General features: G+C 62.7%; 1 protein-coding gene across 24 annotated transcripts in view; it reads left to right on the top strand.

Moving 5' to 3' along the window:
• Positions 1 to 26,631, top strand: part of MYO18A (myosin XVIIIA) — a 36,660-nt gene that overhangs the window by 2,676 nt on the left and 7,353 nt on the right. For 3 of the 24 annotated variants that reach the window (XM_048324390.1, XM_048324369.1, XM_048324373.1), the window contains exons 2-44: positions 1,992 to 3,074; positions 8,121 to 8,177; positions 8,555 to 9,232; positions 9,423 to 9,485; positions 9,689 to 9,793; positions 10,193 to 10,228; positions 10,841 to 10,897; positions 11,460 to 11,547; positions 11,677 to 11,786; positions 11,866 to 12,042; positions 12,157 to 12,367; positions 12,624 to 12,766; positions 13,463 to 13,563; positions 13,653 to 13,716; positions 13,826 to 13,970; positions 14,313 to 14,333; positions 15,406 to 15,417; positions 15,886 to 16,062; positions 16,143 to 16,233; positions 16,320 to 16,512; positions 16,945 to 17,031; positions 17,641 to 17,782; positions 17,981 to 18,140; positions 18,220 to 18,406; positions 18,494 to 18,728; positions 19,558 to 19,667; positions 19,756 to 19,821; positions 20,068 to 20,196; positions 20,639 to 20,782; positions 21,704 to 21,793; positions 21,879 to 21,998; positions 22,075 to 22,186; positions 22,289 to 22,416; positions 22,527 to 22,681; positions 23,827 to 23,950; positions 24,028 to 24,228; positions 24,524 to 24,634; positions 24,959 to 25,063; positions 25,175 to 25,321; positions 25,412 to 25,525; positions 25,669 to 25,785; positions 25,888 to 25,971; positions 26,192 to 26,329. In XM_048324390.1, the coding sequence (XP_048180347.1) occupies positions 2,067 to 3,074; positions 8,121 to 8,177; positions 8,555 to 9,232; positions 9,423 to 9,485; positions 9,689 to 9,793; positions 10,193 to 10,228; positions 10,841 to 10,897; positions 11,460 to 11,547; positions 11,677 to 11,786; positions 11,866 to 12,042; positions 12,157 to 12,367; positions 12,624 to 12,766; positions 13,463 to 13,563; positions 13,653 to 13,716; positions 13,826 to 13,970; positions 14,313 to 14,333; positions 15,406 to 15,417; positions 15,886 to 16,062; positions 16,143 to 16,233; positions 16,320 to 16,512; positions 16,945 to 17,031; positions 17,641 to 17,782; positions 17,981 to 18,140; positions 18,220 to 18,406; positions 18,494 to 18,728; positions 19,558 to 19,667; positions 19,756 to 19,821; positions 20,068 to 20,196; positions 20,639 to 20,782; positions 21,704 to 21,793; positions 21,879 to 21,998; positions 22,075 to 22,186; positions 22,289 to 22,416; positions 22,527 to 22,681; positions 23,827 to 23,950; positions 24,028 to 24,228; positions 24,524 to 24,634; positions 24,959 to 25,063; positions 25,175 to 25,321; positions 25,412 to 25,525; positions 25,669 to 25,785; positions 25,888 to 25,971; positions 26,192 to 26,329 (6,543 nt within the window). In that variant the 5' untranslated portion in view covers positions 1,992 to 2,066. Of the gene's footprint in view, positions 1 to 1,991; positions 3,075 to 6,187; positions 6,350 to 7,224; positions 7,293 to 8,120; positions 8,178 to 8,554; positions 9,233 to 9,422; positions 9,486 to 9,688; positions 9,794 to 10,192; positions 10,334 to 10,840; positions 10,898 to 11,459; positions 11,548 to 11,676; positions 11,787 to 11,865; positions 12,043 to 12,156; positions 12,368 to 12,623; positions 12,767 to 13,462; positions 13,564 to 13,652; positions 13,717 to 13,825; positions 13,971 to 14,312; positions 14,334 to 15,405; positions 15,418 to 15,885; positions 16,063 to 16,142; positions 16,234 to 16,319; positions 16,513 to 16,944; positions 17,032 to 17,640; positions 17,783 to 17,980; positions 18,141 to 18,219; positions 18,407 to 18,493; positions 18,729 to 19,557; positions 19,668 to 19,755; positions 19,822 to 20,067; positions 20,197 to 20,638; positions 20,783 to 21,703; positions 21,794 to 21,878; positions 21,999 to 22,074; positions 22,187 to 22,288; positions 22,417 to 22,526; positions 22,682 to 23,826; positions 23,951 to 24,027; positions 24,229 to 24,523; positions 24,635 to 24,958; positions 25,064 to 25,174; positions 25,322 to 25,411; positions 25,526 to 25,668; positions 25,786 to 25,887; positions 25,972 to 26,191; positions 26,330 to 26,631 lie in introns of those variants that run through there. The other 21 variants (XM_048324371.1, XM_048324375.1, XM_048324386.1 and 18 more) reach the window with 18 other exon arrangements.

A 26,631-nucleotide genomic window follows, 5' to 3' on the forward strand; every position in this document is an offset into this window, starting at 1 on the left:
GGGATCCCCGGGAAGGGTCCCAGCAGCCATGGGGTGAGCACTGGGTGCTCCCAGGGGTGCAGCCCTTTCTACAGCTTCAGGGATGCCCAGGCTACTGTGGTACCAGTGGTACGTGTCACACAGAGGGGACAGGAACAGGTGCAGGTGGTTTCCTCCCTGCCATTGTCTGTGCTGAGGCCCTGGCACCCCCAGGATGGTATGGCCATGGGGCCCTTTGTGACAGCACCTGCTGTGCTGTCCCATGGCTTGGGTCAGCGATCGCCCCACAGCCAGCAGTTCTGGGAGAGGAGAAAGGAACTGGGTTGTTTTCATGTGTTTTGGGGTCCTGCCCTGCCCAGGTCCTGCTGTGGGTCTGGGTAAAGCCCCAGGTGCTGTGAAGAAGGCAGAGCAGCCAGAACCCCGGGGCTGGATGATGCGGACAGAACTGTGGTAGCGCCTCTGGCCATGGCCAGGAGCCTTGCAGCTGCAAGCCTGACCTTGTCCCTCGGGCTGCTTCCCCTCACTGCCTCGGAGGTATCACACACCCAGGGCCAACAGTGTGCCATGGCTTGCAGAGCTCTGTCCTCACCTGCCCTGTGGCCAGGCCTCTCCTGTGCATGTGTGCTTCTGCCTTGGCCCCGAGGGGCAGCGAGGTTCAGGGAGTTCCCTGCCATCCCTGTATGGCTTTGCCTAGGGGAAAACAGGTTTCCCTTGTCCCACTGAGTGTGTTCAAGGGCAGTGGAGACCATGTGCCCTTGCAGGGAGATGGTCCAGGCAGTGATGGTGATGCAGTACTGATGCTGTGCTGGAGCCAAGGTGCAGCTTGGCCCAGAACATCCCCGCACCCCAGGCAGAGCCCACACTGCCACCGTGGGCAGCGCTACCCATCCCAAACCTTGTCCCCACACCCGTCAGAGAGCTCTAAAGCAGATGCTTCAAACGTGGGGAGCTTTCCTGTTGTCCTTTGTGCTGAGGTTAAGTTCCTGTGCAGTTTCCTGCCCTGTTATATATAGCTGTCAGCCCGTCCCACGGGCACTGCCAGCCGCCTGCTCCACTTTGGAATTGTTTACCGGCAGCCCAAGCGCTCGATGGAGGTTGGGGGGGGCTACCAATTACCCCAGGGGCAGAGGAGTCCCGTAGCACCCCATGCAGGGTGAGACTGTGGATGCTCCCAGGCACTGGGTGTCCCCAGACACTGGGTGCACATGGGGTTTTCCAGGAGGGAGCTGGGTTTTCTGCCCAGCCGTGTTTTTCCCACTGGAAGCTGGGTGCTCCCCCCGCTCTGCGCGGGATGCCCGAATGAAAGAGCGACTGTTCCTGGAGGTTGCCGGCAGCGTCACGAGCCTCTACGTCGCCCTGGCTAAAATTAGACACTTATCAGTGTTGGGAGGGATGTGATTTTACAGGTTCCTGTTTATTAGAGCAACCTTTGCTCCAGGCCGTGTTTCCAGCTCCTCCCTGGTGGGGACACTGCCCACAGCAGTCCCTGTGGTTTGCGGTGGCCGGAACCAGGATGAGCAGCAGAAAGGCCTCTGTTTCCTTGACAAGGGGCTTTTGAACAGCAGGCAGGACGCTGGTGGCTGGATGGGATGGGGGTTTTACCCTGGGGATTGTCATGCTGGCAGTAACTGCTGCAAAAGCCACCAGGATATTTTCTTCCCTGCCCACCCGTGCTGCTCCAAAACAGCTCCTGAGCTGCTGAGGGCCTTGCCTGCAGTCAGCCCCAGTGCCAGGCACTGCCAGGCTTCTGGGCTTCTTTTGGGGTGTCTCTGGGGGTACAGGAACATCCCTGTTGCATCCCTGGGGCTTGGTGCCCAGCCAGGGTGAGGACACATTGACTGGGGCAGTCTCAGCCCTGTGGTGCTGCGGTCCCCAAGGAGGGTGGGAATACTGGGACATGGCCCAGGGGTTGGGGGTGGCAGCTGGGGTGACCAGTGGGGTGGATGGAGGGTGGTGGGTGGGTGTTGGCCGTCCTGCTCTCTGATGGCACCCTTCCTGTCTGTCCTGCACAGGCGGCCGTGCCGTGACCAGCGCCCCAACCCAGTGTCCTGCCGTGGGGGCAAGAGCACCCCAAGCCCCCCATCACCATGTTCAACCTGATGAAGAAGGACAAAGAGAAGGATGGGGCCCGGAAGGAGAAGAAGAAGGAGAAAAAGGAGCGAATGTCAGCAGCTGAGCTCAAGAGCCTGGAGGAGATGAGCATGCGCCGGGGCTTCTTCAACCTCAACCGTGCCTCCAAGCGGGACTCCAAGACCCGTCTGGAGATCTCCAACCCCATCCCCATTAAAGTGGCCAGTGGCTCTGAGCTGCACCTCACAGATATTGACTCTGACAGCAATCGGGGCAGCGTCATCTTGGACTCGGGCCACCTGAGCACGGCCAGCTCCAGTGACGATCTCAAGGCGGAGGATACCAACTTCAAGGGCTCGGTGCTGCAGCGGGCAGCCAAGTTCGGCTCCCTGGCCAAGCAGAACTCCCAGGTGATTGTCAAACGCTTCTCCTTCTCCCAGAAAAGCCGGGATGAGAGCACCTCAGAGACCTCCACGCCCTCCGAGCACTCGGCAGCCCCATCCCCCCAGGTGGAGGTGCGCACGCTGGAGACCCCACTCAACAAGCAGGGGGTTCCCCCCGGACAGCCCTGCGCCCCTCTCACCACCTCCCTGCGTGCCAGGGTGCCGGAGCTCATCGGCAAGAGGTTCCCTGCCGAGCTGCGGCTGCCCGCCCTGGTGCCCCCCCAGCCCCCCACCCCACGGCAGCTGGAGCTGCAGAGGCGCAACACCGGCGATTTCGGCTTCTCCCTGCGCCGCACCACCATGCTGGACCGCGGCACCGACGGGCAGGTGTACCGGCGCATCGTGCACTTCGCCGAGCCCGGAGCCGGCACCAAAGACTTGGCCTTGGGCTTGGTGCCGGGCGACCGGCTGGTGGAGATCAACGGGCGGAACGTGGAGAACAAATCCCGGGATGAGATCGTGGAGATGATCCGGCAGTCGGGGGAGACGGTGCAGCTGAAGGTGCAGCCCATCCTGGAGCTGAGCGAGCTGAGCCGCTGCTGGCTGCGGGGCGGCCAGGGGACACGCCGTGCTGCCTGGGATGTGAGTAACGCCGGCCCCGGCACGGGCCCTGCCGGGCCTGCGTTCTGCCAGCGCCAGTGTCTTCGCGGGGGTGTTTAGGTTGGCAGGGGCTGTGGGAAAGAGCGGGTGCTGGGGCTGCTCCGGCCAGGAGTGATGCACAGGGAGGAGTAGGAGGCTGTGGCTGGGATGCAGCAGTGATACATCTGGTCTTGCAAATCGTCACTGGCGGGTTTTGCCCCCCAAGATGCTCCGGGTGCTGTTGGGTTGGGTCTTCCTCCTGCCAGAGGGGCTGCAGGAGAGCCCAGCTCTGCATTGCCTGCAGGAAGTCTGTCCCCATCTCTTTGCTGACTGAGCACGGTCCAGCTGAGAAGGGAGCTTTGCTCCTCACTGCCCGGAAATTCCAAAGGCTACTTTGCAGAAGGACACTGCCTGCTCCACTGCCCACGCTGGCGTCCCCCACTGGGATCCTCCCCAGGGACTGGGGCAGGCACACAGCGTGCCAGGGGCCGGGAGCTGCTGCCGGCGTGCTCAGCCCTGCGTACGCGGCTGCTGCTGCTGTATAAATAGAAACTTAATGGCTGGGTGACCCACATCCCTCACGCCTGCTGCCCGCCACTGCTGACCCTGCCACAAGCTAACCAGCGTCCTGACCAGCCAGCAGCCTGCACGGCTGGACCCCCTCCATGGTGGCACGGGATGCAGCAGCGTGGCGTTGTTTAGCATAAAACTGGACTTGTTTAGTGTATTTTTAAGCCTTTCTTAGGGATGGAGGATGCCTGTGTCTGCAGAGCAGGTTGCCTGCACTGGTGAGAACCACACTGAGCATGGCGAGGCCCTGCGCCTGCGGGATGGTGGCCAGGATGGCGTGAGGGTGACTACGGGGCTCCATGTGCTCCTCGAGCAGATGCCGGCACCGCGGGGTGGAGTCTGCGCCAAGCCACAGCGGTGGCTTCCCCGCAGCTCCTCCCCGGAGCCCTGCAGGCGTCACTGGGCAGTGCTGCCTGGATAACCCCGTGTGGACACGGGGCGCGGCTGTGACCCTGGCACGGAGGCAGGTGTGCGTTGGATGTTGGCGCACGGGGCCAGCGAGGCGCTTGTGCCTTCCAGGAGCGCGGGGCTGGGCTGGGAAGGGAGAGAGGAGACGCCGGTGCCGTTGGGGCTGCATGGGAGAGGCTGCAGCCTTGTGCCGGAACGTGGTGGTGTGGTTTGACGGCATCAGCCGGTGGGAGCTGGCCAGAGGGCTGGCACTGACCGTGTCGTGGGGTTACCACCGCAGCACAGGCACCCGGCACAGGATGCCTCCTCCTCCTGCGTGGTGCACCAGAGTGACACGCTGTGGCTTTGCCGGTACTAGGGAGCCCAGACTGGGGAGCTGGGTGCACTTGGGGGTCTCTCACACAAGGTGCTGGCACACAGGGAGGCCTGGTTCTCCCCCAGGCCCCACTAAGCTCCCTGGAATGTTTCTGGTCCTAATTTAAATAAAAATGATCCTTTTTGAAACAGGAAATTATAGACATATTTTGGGCTGTTGCTCTGGAAGCCCCTCCCCAGCTGGAGCAGGACAGTGCCAGGCTCTCTGTGCACCATGGGGGGGTTTAACCCCCTCACCAGGTCTGTGTTGAGTCACCCTTGTCCCTGTGGACCCGGCTGGGCAGGGGCAGCACCCGCCGCATCTCGTGGGGTTGACAGTGCTGTGGGGTGACAGGGGGCCAGCCAGTGGGACAGCATGGCCGGGTATTGGGGATGGGGTGAAACCCCCTCTGTGTCCCAGGCTTGCTCCCAGTGTGGCGCAGCTGGGCTGGCTCGGCTCCACACTCGTATTTATTTATTTACCAGCGAAATTCCTCAGGCAGGGCCCAGGCGTGCGCCGGCCCAGCAGAAATATTCCAGAAACGCCTCTGACCGCTCCAGGGCTGCAGCAGGACCACAGGCATCCGGCGGGGGCACTGGCCGACCTTGCGTGCCACTGTCCACGGGCACCCAGCTCCCTGCAGGTCGCTGTCCCCAGGGTGCAAGGCCACTGTGCCATGGCGTGGCTGGGTTCCCTGTGTCCCACCAGGGTGGGATGTGGGACTCTCATTGTGTTGGAGGCACTTTTATCATTTTTCCGTGCTTGGGAAGTTCTTGGTTTGGCTCTTTTTCTGCTCTCACTGAGGGGTTGGTGCTGCTGTGGTGTCCCAGTGTGGGGGAGTCCCAAGGGGTCCTGGGAGGGGGCTTGTGTCCAGTGGGCTCAGCCATGGGCCAGCATGTGTCTGCCAAATTTCCTGGCAAAGGAATGAGAGAAATAATGTTGGCCCGGCAGAAATGCTGCTGTCACCAAACAGCTGGGCTGGGCATCCCAGTGGAGGTGGCTCCAATGCTGAGCTCTCTGGGGACACCCATGTCACCACAGGCACTCTCTGCTGTGTTGTGCCAGCCCTGCCAAGGGTGTTTGATGTGGCCTGTCCCTTGTGCAGTGGGGTGTGCCAGGCTGGAACCCCCTGCTTCCCATGGGAATGGTCTTTTGCTCAGGACACATCTGTCTCCTTTAGATCGGGCAGGGACCTGCTCAGCTGCCAGCTGGGGTCCCAGTGTGCCATGCCTGTGTCACTGCTGCTCCTCCATGCCACCAGTGTGCCTGGCTCCCTGCCACCAGCTCCTTCCAGCAGCCCCCTCACAGGGAGGCCCCCGACCCCCAGCCCCTTGCCTGCTGCCCCACTCCCGCTGTTTCCAGGGAGACCTTGGTCTTCCAGAGGCAGCTTTGCCATGAAAATGTCTTTACCATGGGCTGCTGGGGTGCTATCCATCCCCAGGAGCATTTTGGGGGGAACTTGTGTTCGTGGGAAAGCTGGAGGAGGAACAAGAAGTGTCAGGGTTGCACCGCCTGGCACGACACCAGGAACCCAGCTCTGACACCAGGCACCCCGGGGTACAGGAGTGTGCAACCCCATATCTTGAGGCACAGAGCCCTCCCTGGCTCCCCCAGCTCCACAGCTGCACTTGGCTTGGGGGTGTCTTTCTCTCTCTCTCTCCGTGTGGACGGAGGCCGGGCAGTTCCCCCCGCGGCGGAGCCCACATCACTTCCTCTGGCAGTGGCGGCGGTGACGGTGGTGGTGGCGAGGCCCCACTGCCCGCGTGTCCCCCCCCAGCTCTCCCTCCGGCTGCTGCTGCGCCGGCGGGGCCCTCGCATTCCTCGGCTATTTTTAGGGTGGCCCTATCAGCCCAGCTGTCCCCGCTGCCGGCTGCCGCCCCACTAGTGCCTCTCCCGTGCGGTGCTGCGCTCGCCCCGGCGGAAACCCCGCTCCTGGCTCCCTCTGGTAAGGTGGGGACCCCCAGCGTGGTCAGCACGGCTTGGGGAGCACGAGGGGGGCATGTGGGAGACAGTCCTGGCACTGGGAGTGGGGACTGTGAGGCTGAACCCACCCCTGGGGTGCTTTGGTGGCTGGGGGTTGTTTGTTGTGGGGACCTCATGGCCAGTGCTCTCTGGAGACCTTTGTGGCAGTGCCAGGCTGCTTGGAGGTGGGAGTGCTGTGGGCAGGGGGTTTGGGGGTTCTGACCCACAAGTGGGTTCATCTCCAGACCCTAGTGCTCAGCCTGTGCTCCCAGCACTGGCATTTCACAGCGTGGTGATGGTTGGGGGGTACAGGGGAGCCCTCAGGGATGTACTCCCAGACTGCTGGGTTGGTTTGGTGGCTCCCCTGTGCCACACCTGGCCGTGGGAGGGGGCTTCTCCCCAGTGGCCCCAGGCACAACCTGGGGTTGGAGAGCGGGTGCCATCCAGGGCAGGAGGTCCCACCAGAGCTGCCCGGCTGCTGGCACAGGGTCAGGCTCAGAATAAACCCTGGCTGTCAGGGCAAGCAGGGAGCTGGGGCAGAAAATATCCCTTCCCTCACCCTGGCATTTGCTTACCGCAGCGGGCTGGCCCGCTCGGGGGAGTGGGGCCACGGTCCTGCAGCCTGACTAAAGGGGCTTTTTTTGCACGGTGAGCTTTGCTAGGTCTCAGACTGGTCACCTGCCTGTCCCCAGAGCCCCTCCTGTGGGCACTGTTTGTATGCTGAGCAGGGCCAGGTGGGCTCAGACCCCCACTCCTGAGGATCCCAGGTGGGGAAGGGCACCATGCCTGTACCCTGGGCCGTGGTTTGGTGTTCTGTGTGCTGTCCCCAGTCCGTCTCACCTCTCCCTCTCTCCCCAGCCAGGGCTGCGGCTCCATGAGACATCACCATGGCGTTCTCATCCCGGTTTGCATTCTGGGAGCAGAAGGGAAGTCTCTCTCGCATGTTTGCCTGCACCCCACATTTGGGTCACGCTGCTGACTGGCTCCCCCAGTTTGCCCAGTGCTGGCACCATGTTTGGAGCAGCACTCCCAGCCTCATTGTGCTGCCATGACAGGGGCTGTGCCAGGCAAACAGGAGCTTGGCCAGGGCTGGGGTCACCAACACAGCCATGCATGTGATCACTAACACCATCACTAACGGCTTTGCCAGTGGCTGGTGCAGCCCCTAACTCAGTGTGAGCCACCTCAGTGCCACCTGCCAGCCAGGAGCTGCTGTGTGATGGCGAGTCGGAGTGTGCTGGCCACAGGATGCACCACATGCTGCCACCACAGTGTCACAGTGTCCTGGCACTCAGAGACATGGCTCAGGGCAGAGTTTGGCCGCCCACCCCCCCCCCCAGAGGCCCCTGGTTTCCCCGGGTCAGCAGGGATCTGGCATGTCCCACTTGCGGCTGCTGCAGAGATTAGCTGGTGACACTTAAAACGTGCTGTGACACCGGGGGGGGGGTGACGTGCAGAATGACAGAGCCCTGCAGGAGCGGTGATGGGACTCTGAACCAGCTCCCTCACTGGCTGCACATGATGAGAGGGCCCAGGCCACCTCTCCCACCTTTGGGGTTTGCCATAACCAGGGTGCATCTCTGTGCTTCACCCCTGTTTTTTCAGCTGATGGGAAGCCTGGAAGGACACACGTCCTTGTCCCTGCAGTGGGCTGCAAATTGGGGCTGGCATGGAGCAATGGTCCTGGTGGGTTTTCTGGCAGCAAGGCCCCACAGTGGGCTGAAACGTGCTCCTCTTGTTTGTCTGACCCTCAGGTCAAGGACGAGGACAAATCTTTAGCTGTGAAAAGACCCGTGAAGGAGGACGGGGCTGTAAGTGTCACAGGGCACGGGCAGGGTGGAGCTTTTGGGGATGGGGCTTGTCCTTGGTGGGAGCAGCCCCTGTGACAGGGCTTGGGGACACCATGCAGGGTCATGGGCTTAGTGATGCCCTGAGCACTGAGTTTTACCCCCGTGCTGGCAGCCTGAGGGTCAATGGGTCACTGTGTGTGGGGCAGGGAGGTCACCACTGCTCCTTGCCCTGGGATCCATTGTGGGGCTGTAGGTTGGTGGGGAAGGGTGCTGTGTCCCAGTGCTGGGGTCTGGCTGGGAGCTGTGCTCCGTGGCAGGGCAGAGCCCTGGGCACCACCACGTCCCAAAGAGCAGTGGAGGCTGGACCTCCACTCACACTGGTGTCATTGTGGCTGCAGTCAGAGAGCCTGAAGGATGCAGCATCTGCACCCCTGAAAGCTGAGCCCCCAAAACCTGAGCCTGGGAAGAACTCTGAACCCACTAAGAGCCCTGAGCCTGTGAAGAGCCCCGAGCCACCTCCTGGGAGAGGGAAGAGCCCAGAGCCGGTGCTGAATGGGGCAGCTGTGAATGGGCTGGAGGGCCCAGCCACTGAGGAACAGGGAGACGATGGCCAGGGGCTGTCCCGCCGCAAGGTGGTCCGGGTGGTGCGCAAGGTGGTCCGCAAAGTCCTGCCAGGGGAGGACACTGGCAGTGCCAAGGAGCCGGGACGAGATGCCAAATCTCCTGAGCCAGTGCCACCCCCAAGGAAGGAGGAAATAGGCCGTACCAGTGTCCCGGCTCCCCCAGCCCCGCCACCTCCCCCCACTGTGGTGCCTTCAGCTCCTGCCAAGCCAGAACCCAAGGATGAGATCTCAGAGGGGCTCAAAACCCTCATGGCAAAGGGCAAAACCAAGGAGCACCGGCCGCGGCTCCGGCCGGGGGACAGGCAGGAGAAGTCCCGTGAGCCGGCTGGAGGGGACGCAAAGCTGTCCCCGGGCGCCGAAGCCAAGCCACAGCCACCAGTGCAGCCTTCAGGAGGGAAAGCAGAGCCAGCAAAGGTGCCTGCTCTGAAACCCACAGCCCTGGAGAGGCACAAGGTACCGGTGTGTGCACGGTGGGGGATGCTCTAAGTGTCCCCAGTGCAGCATGGTGTGATCTCACCTGCATGGTTTGCAGTGGTTTTGAGATGTGTGGTGTGGGTGGGAGTCACTTTTTTGGGGCAGTCGTGTGTGCTGTGGCCACTCCATCATACTGCCCCTTGTCTCCCCTCCATTTCATGTGGAGAAGAAGCTGCAGACCAGCGAGAAGCGGCCGACCCCTGTGAAAACTGCCCCGGCTGCCCCCCAGCAGGTGTGTAGGAGTGGGGACCCAGGTCCCTGGACACTGTGGGTACGCGCTGGTACCCAGCTGTGCCTTCACCCTGGGACCTGCCCCAAGCGCTGATGGGCTGCAGGGCTGGGAAAGCCCTTGCAATGGCCCCACTGGAGCCCATGTGCCAGGGCTGTGAGGATTGTGGGGCAGCTGGCCTGGAGCTAATGGTGCTCTGCCTCCAGGCTGCCCCTGACCCTGCTTCCCCTGGCCCCACATCCCTGCTGAGCCCATCCGAGGAGGCGCAGCTGCGGCTGGAGAGGATCTTCACCACTTCTGTAATTCCAGAGGTGTTGGTGCTTGCGTGTCGCCTTCCCAGGGACGGGGAGACGTGGGCACTGTGTGGCTGTCCCGGACATGCTGTGTGCTCTGCACACAGTGACTGTACCCCTGTATCTGGCTGCCAACCCCATGGTCCATCTCTGGGTGACACTGGCAGCAGGGAATGGATGACCAGGGCTGTTGGTGGGTTTGGGGATCATTGCCCAGCCCAGTGTGTTGGGAATGGGGAACTGCTGGCATCCCCGCGGGGGCCCCAGGCACGCTGCGGTGGCTGGGATGGATGATGTCCTGGTGGTGCTGTGTGAATCATGGCCATGCCAGGGCCCTGTGGCTTGTCAGCGTGCTGCTTCTGCTCTCTGCCTCTCACCCCCTCTCTTCTTTCTCTCCTCCTTCCTTGCTGCCATTAGCTGGACCCCGCCGCCTCCGGTTCGGCACCCAGCCAGGTACTGTACCCCCGTCCTCAGGAGCCCTCTGCCTCCACCAGCGACCCCCTGCCATCCTCTGTCTGCCGGTGGGCTGGCATCTGCGCCCGTGCCTCGTGCTGGAGCGTAAGGCTTTCCCCATCCCACCCTGCTCCGTGGGCTGCCACGGGGCCGGCAGGTGCCAGGGCAGCCAGGGCTGGGTGCCTCTCCCCTCCCCAGCGAGGCTGTGCCGGGAAGCCAGATGTTCCAGGAGGGTGCCCTCAGTGGAGCTGGCACAACTGGGGCGGGCAGGGGTGTGGAGCAGGGTGTGAAGGGGCAGAGTGCTGGCATTGGCAGGATGCATGGCTCATGCCAAAGCAGCTGTGGCAGAGCTCAGAGCAGGGTCAGTGAAGTGACCCCCAGCCACAGGGCTTTGGCAGCACAGCCTCATGGCCAGCGTCCTTCCCAGCTCTGTGTATGTCCAGCACTGCACTGGACTTGCCACCCCGCTGTCCACAGTGGTGGCCGTGGCATGAGGAGCAGGGTTTGGCACAGTGGTGCTTTGCCCCCGCTTGCTCCTCCCCGCCTCTTTCTGTGCTGTGTGCGGGGTAGGGCTGAGCCCTTCTCACCTTCGCCGTCTCTCGGCCTCGCCAGGGTCCAGCGGACGATGCGCCGGCAGCTCCTCTTGGCCCCATCCCTGCTGCAGCTCAGGTTTGGCTTTGGGGCTCATCCTGCTCTCCGTGTGCCAGGCACATCCCCGCTGTGCCGGCCACGCCAGCCTGGCATTTCCCGTGTCACAGTCCTGTGCCATGTCCTTTGTGCCTCCATTATGTGCCTCAGTGTGTCCTGTGTCCCTGCAGCATGTCCCTGCAGCATGTCCCATGTCCCCATAGCATGTCTGGTGTCCCTGCATCCTGGCACGTGGCTGGCATGGGTGCCTGCTCTCAGGGCTGTGGTTTGGGAGCTTGGCCCCTCCAGGCTCGCCCGAGGTGGCCGTAGTGAATGTGCCTGTGGGTCACTGTGTCTTTATGTCTGTCCCAAGCTGTGGCAGGGCCCTGGTGGTCTCTGCAGCCCTGAGCCCACTGGGGTCCCCCCAGTGGGCAAACTGGGGACATGCTGGAAGGGCTTGTGGCTTGTGAAGGTAGCCTGGATGGCCAGCACATGGCCCTGTGACCAGTCAGCCCTGCTCCCTCCAGTCCCAGAGATGTGGGCAGGGGGTGAGACAGGGCAGGGGGCAGGTGACTACAACCTCTCCACATCTGCTGTCCCTCAGGCCAAGACGGAGGAGCAGATAGCAGCCGAGGAGGCCTGGTACGAGACTGAGAAGGTGTGGCTGGTGCACAGGGATGGCTTCTCCTTGGGTGAGCCAGGGGCACTGCTGGGACACAGCACCCCATCCTTCCTGTGGCACAGCGAGCCCCCCTGACCCTACTGCGGTGTCCCTGGGGGCTGCCAGCACAGCCCCTCTGAGTGCCCTATGCCCTTTGCAGGCAGCCAGCTGCGGCCGGAGGCGGGCAGTCCCCTGCCCGAGGGCAAGGTGAAGGTGAAACTGGACCACGATGGAGCCGTCCTGGAGGTGGAAGAGGACGACGTGGAGAAGGTAGGGCTGCGGGGCGGGGGGCCAATGGGGCAGAGCCCCGTTCCCTGCCTGACCCGCCCCACCCCAACCTCGCTGCCAGGCAAACCCCCCGTCCTGCGACCGTGTGGAGGACCTCGCCAGCCTCCTCTACCTCAACGAGTCCAGCACGCTGCACACGCTGCGCCAGCGCTACGGCGGCAACCTCCTGCACACCTACGCCGGGCCCACCATGGTCATCATCAACCCACTGAGCTCCCCCTCCATGTACTCTGAGAAGGTGACGCTGCAGCGGGGTGACACCGCAGGGGACAAGCAGCTGGCGCCGTGCAGAGGGGACAGAGGGGTGGCAGGGTGCTGACCATCACCCGCTTCCCCTCCCCGTCCCCTCCAGGTGATGCACATGTTCAAGGGGTGCCGCAGGGAGGACACGTCCCCGCACATCTACGCGGTGGCGCAGGCCGCGTACCGCAGCATGCTGATGAGCCGCCAGGACCAGGCCATCGTCCTGCTGGGCGCCAGCGGCAGCGGCAAAACCACCAACTGCCAGCACCTGGTCCAGTACCTCGCCACCATCGCCGGCAGCACCGGCAAGGTCTTCTCTGGTGAGTCCCCCGCGGGGCACGGAGTCCCCTTGTCCTGCCTGCACACGCCCCTCGCTTTGCAGTCACAGCCCCACGCACGTGGCAGCGGCCGGACACGCACCAGAGGGGCTGTCACTGTGTCACGCCGGTGCCTTTGCCGCGCTCCTGGGGGCTGCTGTGGCGCAGAGCATGGCACGGGAGCAGCAGCACCTGCCTGGCTGGCTCTGGCCCCCTGCCACTGCACAGCCCCTGCACCGCCCTACTTCTCTTCCCGCAGTGGAGAAGTGGCAGGCTCTCTACACCATCCTGGAGGCTTTTGGCAATAGCAGCACCGGCATGAACGGCAACGCCACCCGCTTCTCCCAGATCATCTCTCTGGACTTCGACCAGGCTGGGCAGGTGGCGTCTGCCTCTGTACAGGTGAGGGGGCCGGGGTGGCCCCCCCCAGCACGGGAGCTGGTCCATCCTTGTCAGCGTGGCTTCCCTTGGTGTGGGAGCGAGTCCATCCTCACTGGAGTGTTGCCCAGAGAAGCTCTAACTGCCCCATCCCTGGAAGCATTCGAGGCCAGGTTGGACAGGGCTTGGAGCAGCCTGATCTGGGGGAAAGTGTCCTTGCCCATGGCAGGGGTTTGGAACTCATCGATCTTTAAGGTCCCTTCCAATCCAAACCATTCCATGATTCCGTGATTCTCCCGGTGTTTTCTACACTGCCAGCTCTGCCATAGACCCCCAGCCCCATGCTCGCAGCACTCAGCAGCCTGGCATCCTGCTCTCGTCCTTGCTCACACCCAGATCAGATGGGCTGCCTATCCTTGCTGAGTTAGTCCCAAAATCAGGGGACGTGTCTTCCAGCCACCTCCCTGCTGTAGTAACAGCAGAGCCCTTAAAATCCAGGAGAGCCACTCCGTGCTCTTGTGGTAGCATTCACTGAAGAGAGATGCTCATGGGCTGCTTGGGTGATGTTTGCATTCACATGGTGCCCTGCAGTGGGAGGGACACCCTCACAACTCCGTGGGGACCCTGGGCTGGCAGCAAGGACGAGCCTGGGGTGGGCTGGGTGGTCTCAGTGGGAGCGGGGCACTTGGGGGCAGCTCCCGACTCTCCCACCTCCGCCAGACACTGCTGCTGGAGAAGCTGCGCGTGGCCCGGCGCCCGGCCAACGAGGCCACCTTCAATGTCTTCTACTACCTGCTGGCCTGCTCCGACAGCACCCTGCGGTGAGCTGGGGGGAAGGCACAGCCCCCATCGTGAGGGGGGGTCTCTGGGACCTCCCCCATGGGGCCAACCGTGGTGTTTATCCCTGCAGGACTGAGCTTCACTTCAACCACCTGGCAGAGAACAATGTCTTTGGCATTGTGCCCCCCTCCAAGGTTGTTACCATGGGGAGCTGTGGGGGAAGATGGGGGTCTCTGGCCCATTTGAGTGCAGGGGGAGGCAGAGCTGGGCTCCCAGACTAATGGCTCCTATTGTTTTCCACAGCCGGAGGAAAAGCAGAAGGCAACCCAGCAGTTCAGCAAGCTCCTGGCAGCCATGAAGGTGATGGGCATCTCAGGAGATGAGCAGAAAGCCTTCTGGCTCATCCTGGGAGCCATTTACCATCTAGGAGCTGCCGGGGCAACCAAAGGTAGTAAGCTGGGAGCCATTAATGAGAGGAGATTTGGGACTGATGGATGTGAGGGGTTCCAGAGCCAGAGTCTCCTGCAGTGCAGCCAAGCCCTGGGGGAGGGGGTGGGGGCTGTATCAGCTGAGGGACAGTGCCCTGCCACCCTGGGTGCTTTGGGACACCCAGTTTGGTTCCCATGGTCGGGGTGGTCTCGTTAACTGGTGGGAATTGAACACACCCAGACCCTGGGCTGCCCCTGACAACTTGGGGGAGTGGGGGACTGGGTGGGGCCTGAGGGAGTTGGGGGGGGGGGGGTGTCCGCCCATTCCCAGTGTAACACCTTTCCCTCCGTCCTCCTCGCAGAGCCACTGGCAGATGGAGCTGGTAATGGGAGTGGGGAGGGCTCTGCTTTCGGGGGTGCCACGCGATGCTGGTTTGGGGGCTGCAATGGGGGCTTGGGATGCTGCTGGTGTGCTTGGACCAACCCTGACCCTGGCTGTGTCCTGGCAGCCCCAAATTTGCCTGCTGCTCGTGAGGACTCCCAACCCCCTCCTGTCAGCACCATTGGTGGTGTAGGGCAGGGCTGCCTTGGCACACAGAGCTCACCATGGGTGTGAGTCTCCCACAGCACCAGCTTTGCTCTCATTTCTGGGGATGGCAAATTTGGCTTTGGGGGCTGCCTTTCTCCCCCTGTGGCTTTCTCTTTCTGCCTTTTGTGCTGGAAGCCCATGTGATGCTGCACACTGGTGGGAGAGCTGGGCATGTCACCCCCAAAATGGGCACCTGGAGCTGGTGGCTGCACCCAGGGAATTTGCAGCCCTGGGGGAAAAAATGAGCTGGGGATGAGAAGGGAGAGACCGGAGGGGTCTGGATGCACGTTGGGGTGCAGTGCTGGCCCGTGGTGTGTTCTTGGGGTGCAGTGCTGGCCCATGGGGTGCTCTCAGGGCACTAGAGGGCAGCAGGGTCCCACTGCAGCCACTACAGCGGGATGCTCAGGCAGCTCCGGAGCCTCTCCATGGGAGCCTGCTGTGTGGGGGAACCCCAGATCCTGCTGGGGGGGAGCATTACTGCATCGGGGCGAGCATCCCACTCCCAGGTCTGTGCTGCTGCTGCTGCTGAAGCCTCCCCTGCACCTCGTGGACACTGGGGGTGCTCAGAGGCAGCTGAGTTGCATCAGCCCCACAATTTCCTTGACCCTGGGCTGGATCCAAAAGGGGCTCCCCATGCGCCGGGGCAGAGCCGAGCTGCTCCTCAGCAGTGCCCGTGGTGCGGGGGGCTCACAGGGGAGGGACCCCCATGCCAGGTCACAGTTTGTCACTGCAGCGATGGCTGGCGAGGGGGCAGGCATGGCATGTGCGGTGGCGTGGTGGCAGGAGGGCGTCCCCGTGCCGTCGCGTGTCGTTGTTTCTAACCCCTGTCTCTGTTCGCATGGTGCATGCTGCCCTTTGCAATGCAGACGCCGATGAAGGTAAAGTCCCGTTCTCCGCTCGTGTCTCTGGCTTCCCCCTCCCCCCGTGCCACCGTCATCCTGCTTCCGTGTCCCTGTGTGTCACCATTAACCTGCTCCCGCCGCCCCCAGCGTCCGTGTCTCTGTGTCTGTCCGGCTGCCCTGCGGCTGTGTCACCAGGCAGGGACATGTCCCCTTGTGGGGTGGCTCAGAGCCTCAGAGGTCCCTGGGTAGTGGTGGCAAGGGATCCGTGCTTCACACCCGTGTGGCTCCAGGCTCAGCCCTGCAGCAGCACAAAGCCATTCACCCCTGTCTCCTCTAGACCCCAAACATCTCTGTCTCCTCAAACCCCAAAACGTGTGCTCCCACTGTACCCATCATCCCCAGCCTACTCTGTGGGTCCCTAAGATCATCTCAGGCCTGTTTGGAAACACTCCCCATTTTTGGGGGTGCCCTGCTAGGCTCTGAGCCCTCTTCTCCACCCTTCAGCTGGGAGGAAACAGTTTGCACGGCACGAGTGGGCTCAGAAAGCCGCGTACCTGCTGGGCTGCAGCCTGGAGGAGATCTCCTCTGCCATCTTCAAGCACCAGCCCAAGGGCACCCTGCAGCGCTCCACCTCCTTCCGGCAGGGCCCCGATGAGTCTCCCCTGGGGGACAGTGGCACAGGTAGGGTGAGGTATGGGGGGGACAGCAGATGGCCCGGAGAGGGATGCTGGGCTGGAGACACTCAGCTTTGCTTTGGCCAGGTCCCAAGCTGACGGCGCTGGAGTGCCTGGAGGGCATGGCAGCTGGCTTGTACTCCGAGCTCTTCACGCTCCTCATCTCCCTCCTCAACAGGTACGTGCTGGGGGGGCCGGCAGGAGAGCTGGGGGGTGCCTGGCAGCAGCCACTGACCCCACTGTGTCCCTTTGTGCTCCCCTCAGGGCGCTGAAGTCGAGCCAGCACTCGGTGTGCTCAGTGACGGTGGTGGACACCCCCGGGGCACAGAACCCTGAGCTGGCGGGGCAGAGCCGGGGGGCCACCTTTGAGGAGCTCTGCCACAACTACGCCCAGGAGCGCCTGCAGCAACTCTTCCACCAGCGCACCTTTGCCCGCGAGCTGGAGCGGTACAAGGAGGTACCAGAGACAGCCAGGGCTGCCATCACCTCCTTCACTCCTGCCCTCCTACACCCACGTGAACATCTCCTACGTGGCCCTCCTGGTTTCTTACCCAGTGGTCACTCTGGACCAGTCCAACCAAAGCAGCTCTGACACGATGCTCGGTGCTCAGGGCTTTCCTCAGGGCTCCTGTGCTGGCTGTGGAGCACAGCAAAGGCGGGCCGGGCTGGGATGTGTTGGAGTAGCTGTGGGTGATGGTGATGGTGGTCACTGCTGCTGCTCCATCTCACCGCTGACAGCCCACAGGGACCCTTCCATGTGTCCTGGTCCCCTCTTAGCATGTGGCATCACCCTAAACCCCATCGACATCCACACCCTGATGGGCTCACGATCCCTATCACTGCTATTCTGCGGAGTGGACACTCACCTGCCTCTGTTTCCCCTCACCAGGAGAACATAGAGCTCGCCCTGGCTGATGCTGAGCCCAGCTCCTCTGGCTCCATAGCTGCTGTAGACCAGTCCTCACACCAGGCACTGGTAAGCACCTTCCACTCTTCCTTCCATCCACATCACAGCAGCAGATGGGCAGCTTTTTGGCACTTCAGTGGTAGAGGGGAAGGAAAGGGGCTATCCTGAATGCTTGGCCATGAGAGCATGGGTACAAGTGTGTGTGCAGCCCACATACCTGGTGCATCCCCCAGCATGGTTTTCCCCTCCTGTCCTGGGAGCTGCTTGTGCTGTGGGCAGGGGGCCTGGAAACTTTGTGTGATCTCTGGGGTGCTCCAGTCCTCAAAGTGCTCTGGTCCCCAGGATACTCTGGTCCCCAAGGTGCTCAGGTCCCCAGTGTCCATGGGTCCCCAAGGTTCTCCAGTCCCTACTGGAGGAGGCTGCAGAGACCAGGGCTGCTGCTGGCACCACCCCTGTGCTGGGTTTCAGCCCAGCGCTGCATTTCCCACCTCAGTGGGATGCGCTGCCAGAGTGTCCCATGTGGACTCTTTCCCTGCTGGGGAGCAGGATTCAGGAGCCCTCTCACACAGTGGGAGGTTGCATGATTCCTGGGTGGCCTGGGTGCCCTGTGTCACCCCATGTCCCTGCCCTGGGGGACACTGGTGTGCCAGACCAGCTGCCAGCATGGTGACCCTGCAGGTCCGGTCTCTGGCCCGCACGGACGAGGCGCGGGGGCTGCTGTGGCTTCTGGAGGAGGAGGCGCTGCAGCCAGGCGGCAACGAGGACACCTTGCTGGAACGGCTCTTCTCCTACTATGGCCCCCAGGAAGGAGGCAAAAAAGGTATGGAGGGGGGCCTGGGACCGTGGGGATGTGTCCACTAGACCAGAAACAACTTCTGTAATGGAAGGTGTCCCTGCCCATGGCCGGGGGGTGGAATGAGATAATCTTTAGGGTGCCTTCCAACCCAAACTATTCTGGGATTCTGTGACATGCCCCATGGTCCCTGGGGCTGTGCTCACATGTGCTGTTTCCCCACAGGGCACAACCCGCTGCTCCCCAGTGACAAGCCCCGACACTTCCTCCTGGGCCACAGCTCGGGGACCAACTGGGTGGAGTACGATGCTACAGGATGGCTCAACTACGTCAAGCACAACCCGGCCTCCCAAAACGCCTCTGTCCTGCTGCAGGAGTCCCAAAAGTGAGCAGAGTCCTGGGGTGGCAGCATGGCAGGGGGGAGAGGTGACGCTGGGGGGTGACACGGCCTCTGTGCCCTGCAGGAAGGTGATCAGCAGCCTGTTTGCCGGGCGCGGCAGCTCGGCGCTGGTGCTGTCGGGCTCGGTGGCGGGGCTGGAGGGGGGCTCCCAGCTGGCCCTGCGCCGGGCCACCAGCATGCGCAAGACCTTCACCACCGGCGTGGCTGCGGTCAAGAAGAAATCCTTGTGCATCCAGATCAAGCTGCAAGTGGTGAGTGAGGGCGTGTTGGGGGGGTCCCCGCACCTGGCTGGGGCACCTCTGCGCGTCACCGCTCACCCTGCTCTGCCACACCTGCAGGACGCCCTCATCGACAGCATCAAGAAGTCCAAGCTCCACTTCGTGCACTGCTTCCTGCCCAAGGCAGGTGGCGGCGGGGACCCCCAGGCTGTGCTGTGCCGGCGGGTGAGCGGCAGCGAGCTGGAGCTGCCCACGGAGCACTGCGAGGCCGGGCTGATGCAGCTGGATGTGCCCCTCCTGCGCGCCCAGCTCCGCGGCTCCCGCCTGCTCGACGCCCTCCGCATGTACCGCCAAGGTGAGCCCTGGCACCAGGGGTGGACAGCACGGAGGTCCTGCCTGCATCTCCTTGCTGGAGAGCCAAAGACCCCCAGGAAGCCCTTCAGCACATACCCTCGCTCTGAACTCTGGAGTCTCTCCCCAGGGTGGTCCTGTCCCTGTCCCCCCTCCCCTGCAGGGCTGTTATCTGCGCTGGGGACAGGCATGGCCTTAATTGGATGTCTCCCCTGGTGCCGTTGGTTCAGGGCAGCAATCCCATTGACATCCAGCCCCTGTCCCACTGGAACGAGGGCCTCTGGATTGTGCTCAGCAAAGCATTTATTGATACATTGGCTGGCCAGCCACCCGGCTGAGGGTTTATTCCTTGGAGGCCAGACCCTTCCTGCTGTGATTGGAAATCGATGCCACCTGCACACCTCCTGGATCGATGGCCGTAGCCAGTCGGCCGTGCTGGGGTCAATGTCTCCATCAATACCTCATCGTTAATTAAGATATGGAGGCTCAGTGCTGGAGCCTGATGCAGGAGCTGGCTGTGGCTCAGAGTGGAGCCAGAGCAGGACTTGCACAGGCAACACGTGTCCCTGCTCTCCCCCCGAGGAGAGATTTGGCTACTTTCTCCTCAGATCCCGGCCAAAATTGCTGGAGGACGCAGCCAAAGAAAACCTCCCAGGGAGGCTGGGGGCATTCCAGCAATGCCTGACCCTATGGGGAACTTGTGTCACTTGGGGTGACCCCATCAGCTCTCCCAAAACATGAGCCTCAGCATGTCAGGGCACGTGGGACTGTCCCTGGCCATCCCCCAGGTGTGCTGGCTGCCCACACAGCCCCACTCTCCCTTGCTTCCCCAGGTTACCCCGACCACATGGTGTTTGCGGAGTTCAGGCGGCGCTTTGATGTCCTGGCCCCACACCTGACCAAAAAGCATGGGCGCAACTACATCGTGGTGGATGAGAAGCGGGTACGTGCCCCATGTCAGAGTCACTGCTGTGGTCCAGGGTCCCCTACACCCTGGAGTGCCTGGCCCTGACACCTTTCCCTCCCTGCAGGCAGTGGAGGAGCTCCTGGAGTCACTGGACCTGGAGAAGAGCAGCTACCACATGGGCTTGAGCCGGGTACGGTGCCCGACACCACCGGGTGTGGGTGTGGGCAGGGCTGTGCGTCATGGCACGGTGGGACAGCAAAAGGGCAGCACTGTTCGCTCCCACCCACGGCATTCCTCGTGCCTGGGGAATAAAACCCCACCGTGGGACAGGACCAGTGGCTGCGGAGGGGAGAGACACATCCCCACCAGCGGGAGGGTGGCACGGCGTGGCCAGAGGGATGCCAGCACCCATCGCCGTCCTGCTCCCCTCCTGCAGGTGTTTTTCCGGGCTGGATCACTGGCCAGGCTGGAGGAGCAGCGGGACACGCAGACCAGCAGGAACATCACCCTTTTCCAGGCGGCGTGCAGGGGCTTCCTGGCACGGCAGCACTTCAAGAAGAGAAAGGTTCGTCCCAGCAACTCTCCCCTCCCCGCTCTGCTGCACAATTTCGCCTAAAATGGGCAGCGCAGCCTTTCTGCGCCTCCTGGGCCAGCACCTCCTCCTCCCGCCTCCCCCGGAGCCGTGGGGGGCCAGGGGGAACCGGGGGGCCAGGGGGAACCGGCAGGGAGGCTGCTGGGCATCGCCGCAGAAGGATGAAGCTACACTTTAGCTCCTACTTTTATCATTAGAGAAGGTGTAAAATAGGCATCTCACAGTGCCTTGCTTTCCCAGGATTAGCATTTACAGGGGCTGGAGAGGATCAAACAGCAGATTTGCTGGTGCAATTAGCCTAAATGCTAATGAAGGGAAGCATGCTGGGGTGCTGGCAGGAGTGCTGAGCACCCACACACTCCATTTTGCCCTGCTGGTGGCCCCGTACTGATCCCACGCCCCGTGCCCTGCACAGATCCAGGATTTGGCCATCCGGTGCGTGCAGAAGAACATCAAGAAGAACAAAGGGGTGAAGGATTGGCCCTGGTGGAAGCTCTTCACCACGGTGCGGCCCCTCATCCAAGTGCAGCTCACCGAGGACCAGATCCGCGGCAAAGACGTGGGTATCCATGCCAGGGGATGCTGGATGGAGCAGGGAGGGCTTGGGGGAGTGTTGGTCGTGGGCAGGGCCCCATAGAGGGGTGGGATGCAGGATCCTGTGGTGGATTGGGATACAGGACCCCACAGTGGGTTGGGATGCAGGAGCCCATGATGGGGTGAGATGCACTACGACCACAACTGCCTGCATCCCGCCAGTGCCAGGCTCGAATTGCTCCCTAATTTGCGAATCAGCATGTCATTAGCATCCCAAGAGCCGGCTGTTGCTTGAGCCCAATTACAAGCGTGGAGAATGGAAGTGAAACCGTGTGCCAGAGGCAAATGCAGGGGCTCCGCTCGCACTGGCAACCAGACACCGGTGCACTCACCGAGCATGGAGCTGCTGCCTGGCTCAGCTTTCACCTTGACCTGCTGGGGACAGCACCTGGGTGGGGGCACCTGAGCAGGGGCACCTGGGCCCCCTGCTGCCCCCCAGCCTGTGCTGGAACCAGAGGAAGAGAGAGGATGATGTTAACAGACAAACATGCTTCCACAGCACTGGCTGGTGGTCCCTGGTTCCACAACATCCTGGTGGGCCCCCTCCCTCCCCACCTGGGCCGGGTGCACCCAAGCCCTTCAGCAAGCTGCTGATGGGTGGATTTGCTCCCACCCCCTCTCCCAAGGGATGTGGGTACCCCTTTGCAGCTTTTCTGGGACTGCCTGGTATTTCAACACCATTTATGGGGTTGGAGTCGGCAGACAGCGGAGCGGGTTGGGGAAAGTCCCTGCCCAGCCCTTGGCAGGGGAGAGCAGCCCTGGGGAGCCCCCACCCTGCCCATCCTGCTCTGGGGGGGTGCTGGGGAGGGGCAGAGAGCTGCCAGCCTCCTACCCGCCAGCCTCTTCCCTGCGCCTGCCCCCTCCCTCACCGCCCTCTCTGTTGCAGGAAGAGATCCAGCAGCTGAAGAGCAAACTCGAGAAGGTGGAGAAGGAGCGTAACGAGCTGCGGCTCAACAGCGACCGCCTGGAGAGCAGGGTAGGTCCTTGCCGGTGCCAGGATGGGGTACGGTGCTGTGCCAGCCTGCCCCAGCCAATGGCCCCATTCCCCCTGCTGCCCCCAGATCACAGAGCTGACGTCGGAGCTGACGGACGAGCGGAACACCGGCGAGTCGGCCTCCCAGCTGCTGGACGCTGAGACAGCCGAGAGGCTGCGGGCTGAGAAGGAGATGAAGGACCTGCAGGTAAATGTGCCCCTCCCTGGCCTCGCAGTGTCTCCTGTCCCCTGCAAGTGCTCACCACAGCCATGTCCCCTCCCAGGCCAAGTATGATGCCCTAAAGAAGCAGATGGAGTCAATGGAGATGGAGGTGATGGAGGCTCGGCTCATCCGGGCGGCCGAGCTCAATGGGGAACTCGACGATGATGATTCAGGTACTGTCCTGCCTCCAGCACTGGCTGCTGGCACACCCTGCAGTGTCCCCCTCTCCCTGTGCCACCCCCACAGCCCCTTGGTGACGGCGTTTCCCCACACAGGTGGCGAATGGCGGCTGAAATACGAGCGGGCGGTGCGGGAGATCGACTTCACCAAGAAACGGCTGCAGCAGGAGCTGGAGGACAAGCTGGAGGTGGAGCAGCAGGGCAAGAGGCAGCTGGAGCGCAAGGTGAGTGGGGCTCAGCCCTGGGGACTCCCTGGTCCCCTCAGCATGGCTAGGACTGCAGGGACATGGTGGCATCCCGGAGCCCTCACTGCTCTGCTCACCTCTGCCTGCAGCTGGCGGACCTGCAGGCGGACAGCGAGGAGAGCCAGCGGGCGCTGCAGCAGCTGAAGAAGAAGTGCCAGCGCCTGGCTGCCGAGCTGCAGGACACCAAGCTGCACCTCGAGGGACAGCAGGGACGCAACCACGACCTGGAGAAGAAGCAGCGGAGGTGGGGACCATGTGCTGGCAGCGGGGGGGACACGGGGGACGCGCCTCTGGCGAAGTGGCATTACCATTTTAGCAGGGATTTGGGCACCTCACCAGCTCCTACTTGGCTGAGGTGTCTCTAGTGGGATGGGGCTGCCCAAGCTGGATGTGTTTGTTGTGGGGAGGATCCCCATGCCCTTTTGGGGGGGCCCAGAGCTGAGTGATCCCCCCTGTGTGGGGTCATGTCCCATGGTGGAGGCTGCTAGTGCCCTGCTTCTGCGCTCAGCACGCGCTGCCATCCCGTCCCCTCTCCCAGCCCCAAAGTTTGCTAACGTTATTAAGCAGCAGGGACGCTTTCATCTCATTATGGTAATGATCGCACACACAAATACAGCGAGAGAATCCAATCTAATTAATTTCAATTTCCGCGGATTGGAGTCTGTGCTAATGCAGCTGTTTATTACCCAGCGCGAGGAAAAATGGGGATTAGCCGCCGAGGTGTTTAACGCAGGTCACAAACTCAAGCGCAGGGTTGTTTTCCAAGCCCCAAAGGCAGTGATTTCAGAGTAAACCCGGCTGATCCCATCCCAGGGGCACTGGGAGAAACTGCCACGGCACTGCCTGGCTACAGGCTGTGCTGAGCACTCCTCCACCAGGGCCTTGTGTCCCCTCCGGGGGGTCGCATGTCCCCTTCAGGGATGGGACCGGTGCCATGTCACATGGAGCCCCGGCACTGGGATGCAGCTGTGGGAGCCAAGCTGCTGCAAGAACCCATCTCTCTCAGAGAACTCTCCATATCCTGCTTGGAGGGTTTGGTGTCCCCAGCTGCCTTGGAGTAGCCAAGTCCCTGCCATTGGCAGCCACAGTCCCACGGCCACGTGCTGGCCCTGGAGAACAGCTGAGGTGCTGCTGGGGTCAGTGCTGCAGGTGCTGCACTCCCCATTAGCACGGAGCAAAGGCGTCAGGAGGAGTGTCTGAGTGACTTGGTGCCACCGTGCTGGCAATTAAAGACTCATCAACAGTGTGTTTCAAACAAGCACTCGGCAGCACACTGCCCTTCCCAGTGCCTGCTGCTGAGGGAAGGGGATGCTCTGTGCAGTGCCCCTGGCACAGGGCTGAGGGTCAGTCCCCAGGCTGCTGAGCTCTCACCCCACTCTCCCCACACAGGTTTGACAGCGAGCTCTCGCAGGCGCATGAGGAGGCGCAGCGGGAACGGCTGCAGCGGGAGAAGCTGAGCCGAGAGAAGGATGTTCTGGTGGCTGAGGTCTTTGGCCTCAAGCAGCTGCTGGAGGTGAGTGGCCCCCGGCCCCCTCCCCAGCCTCCCAACCACCGGGTGCCCCGGGCTGACAGTGACCCTGTCTCTCACAGGACAAGGACTCGGACATCGCAGGGCTGACGCAGAAGGCGGAGGCGCTGGAGGCAGAGCTGCAGGACATCTCCTCCCAGGAGTCAAAGGACGAAGCCTCCCTGGCCAAGGTGAAGAAACAGCTGAGGGACCTGGAGGCGAAGGTCAAAGACCAGGAGGAGGAACTGGATGAGCAGGCTGGGACCATCCAGATGCTGGAGCAGGTACGATGGGGAGGGGCTAGGTTTCTGGGTGGGGTGGTTTCATGCAGGGCTGTTATTACCTGGGCCGGGCTTGCCTGGGAAGAGGAGGCGGTCGCCCTGAGCCCGGCGTCAGGCCAGGCATCGCCGTGGCCAACACGGCTCCCGGCCCTCCGTGCCATGGCCCGGCAGGTCACCATGGGGCGGGCAGCCCAGCTGGCCTCAGACCGGGGGGTTTTCAGGGTGAGTGGTGCCTGGACAGTGGCATTCAGGGGTCCCCACGTCCCCTTCACTCTGACCACATCCCCACCATTTTCAGGCGAAGCTGCGGCTGGAGATGGAGATGGAGCGGCTGCGGCAGACCCACGCCAAGGAGGTGGAGAGCCGTGATGAGGAGGTGGAGGAGATCCGGCAGTCATGTCAAAAGAAGGTAGGGCTCTGCTGCGGCCCCTCTGCCCAGGAGGGCCTGGGATGCATCCCCATGCCGGGGCCGGGTGCTGGGAGCTGCCAGCTGGGCACCGTCATGCAGTACCCGGCTCCCACGCAGCCGACCACAGCCCGGCTCCACCGGCCCGGCGGGTCCGACCAGTCCTTCTGCTGCCCCGGCCAGCTCACACTGGGCTTTGTGCCTCTGGTTGCGCAAACACCTGGCCGGTGGGGTCACTTGGTGTCCCTAGTGTGTGGGGACACGTGAGGAGGGGGGTCATGACCCCTCCCCACCGCCCTGACCGGCTGCCTCCTGGCTGTCCCCCAGCTGAAGCAGATGGAGGTGCAGCTGGAGGAGGAGTACGAGGACAAGCAAAAGGTGCTGAGAGAGAAGCGGGAGCTGGAGAGCAAGTTATCTGCTGTCAGCGAGCAGGTGGGGTGATGGGCAGCTGGGCACCTGCCTTGCTTTGGGGACCCTGAGGTGGCCATGGTGGGGTGGACACCCCTCAGGCATGGAACCATGGGAAGGTTTCCCCTGCCACAGGCCAACCAGCGGGACTTCGAGACGGAAAAGCGCCTGCGCCGGGATCTGAAGAGAACGAAGGCGCTGCTGGCTGATGCTCAGATCATGCTGGACCACCTGAAAAACAACGCACCCAGCAAGAGGGAGATCACCCAGCTCAAGAACCAGGTGTGCATCCAGACCCTCCCCAGACTGCAGGCTTTGAGGGACAGGGAGTGTCCCTGTTCCCTGGCCAGGCACTGAGCTGTATCTCTGCAGCTGGAAGAGTCGGAGTTCACGTGCGCGGCCGCCGTCAAGGCCCGCAAATCCATGGAGGTGGAGATCGAGGACCTCCACCTGCAGATCGATGACCTTGCCAAGGCCAAGGCAGCGGTGAGTGGGTTTGGGGTGCCGTGAACTATGGTGGGGCCATGCCCCATTTGCACCCAGGGTGGCCCCACTCTGTTTGGAGTGGGTTTTGGGGGTGAGTGCTCAATTCCAGGGATGCTGCAAGAGACACGTGTGTCTCCCTGCAGCTGGAGGAGCAGCTGAGCCGGCTGCAGCGGGAAAAGAACGAGGTGCAGAGCCGGCTGGAGGAGGACCAGGAGGACATGAATGAGCTGATGAAGAAGCACAAGGCAGCTGTGGCCCAGGTGAAGGGGGAGCAGCAGCTGCACCCACCCCACCCCCTCAAGGTGTCTCTTTTGGAGCCGGCCCAGTGGGATCCCCACTGATGGCCCTGGTGTGACCTGCAGGCGTCCCGGGACCTGGCACAGATGAATGACCTCCAGGCACAGCTGGAGGAGGTCAGCAAGGAGAAGCAGGAGATGCAGGAGAAGGTGGGGATGCACCCTGAGTGAAGCCAGGGTGATGGGGGGCACCCAGAGACCCGCTGCCCACATCATGCAGGGCCCCCTGCACCGTGGGGATGCAGAGCAGTCCCATGGGAAGCTCTCCATCCAGATGGGAGCAGCATGTCCAGCAGCTCTCCTCCAGGACGGCGTGGCAGGGGGGGCAGGGTGATTGTGGTCGAGGCTGAGGCTGTGCCCTCTCCCGCAGCTGCAAGGTCTGCAGAGCCAGCTGGAGTTCCTGGAGCAGTCCATGGTGGACAAGTCACTGGTGAGCCGGCAAGAGGCCAAGATCCGTGAGCTGGAGACCAGGCTGGAGTTTGAGAGGACTCAAGTCAAGCGCCTGGAGGTAGTCACGGAGCTCCCCCTCTGTTCCAGCTGGGACAGGGGTGCAACAGGACCATAACGAACCTGCCTGAGGGTCTGCTGAGTGCCTCCCCTCCCCAGGACCCCCCCCGCTGCAGCCGTCTCCCTCTGGCAGCCCATCCCCATCTCCACAGGGAGGACTCCCTGCAGGCACTGATAACAGTAATCCACCTCCCAGCCCGGCAAAGTGCTGCTCTTTCCCTGCATCGACTTAGGGAAATTATAGACTCCCCAGTCCCGCGAACGCAGCCTGTTTTATATTCTGCCTCCGCAGCTCTGCCGGGG

This window comes from Corvus hawaiiensis, chromosome 20, assembly GCF_020740725.1.
Source record: "Corvus hawaiiensis isolate bCorHaw1 chromosome 20, bCorHaw1.pri.cur, whole genome shotgun sequence".
NCBI lineage: Eukaryota > Metazoa > Chordata > Aves > Passeriformes > Corvidae > Corvus > Corvus hawaiiensis.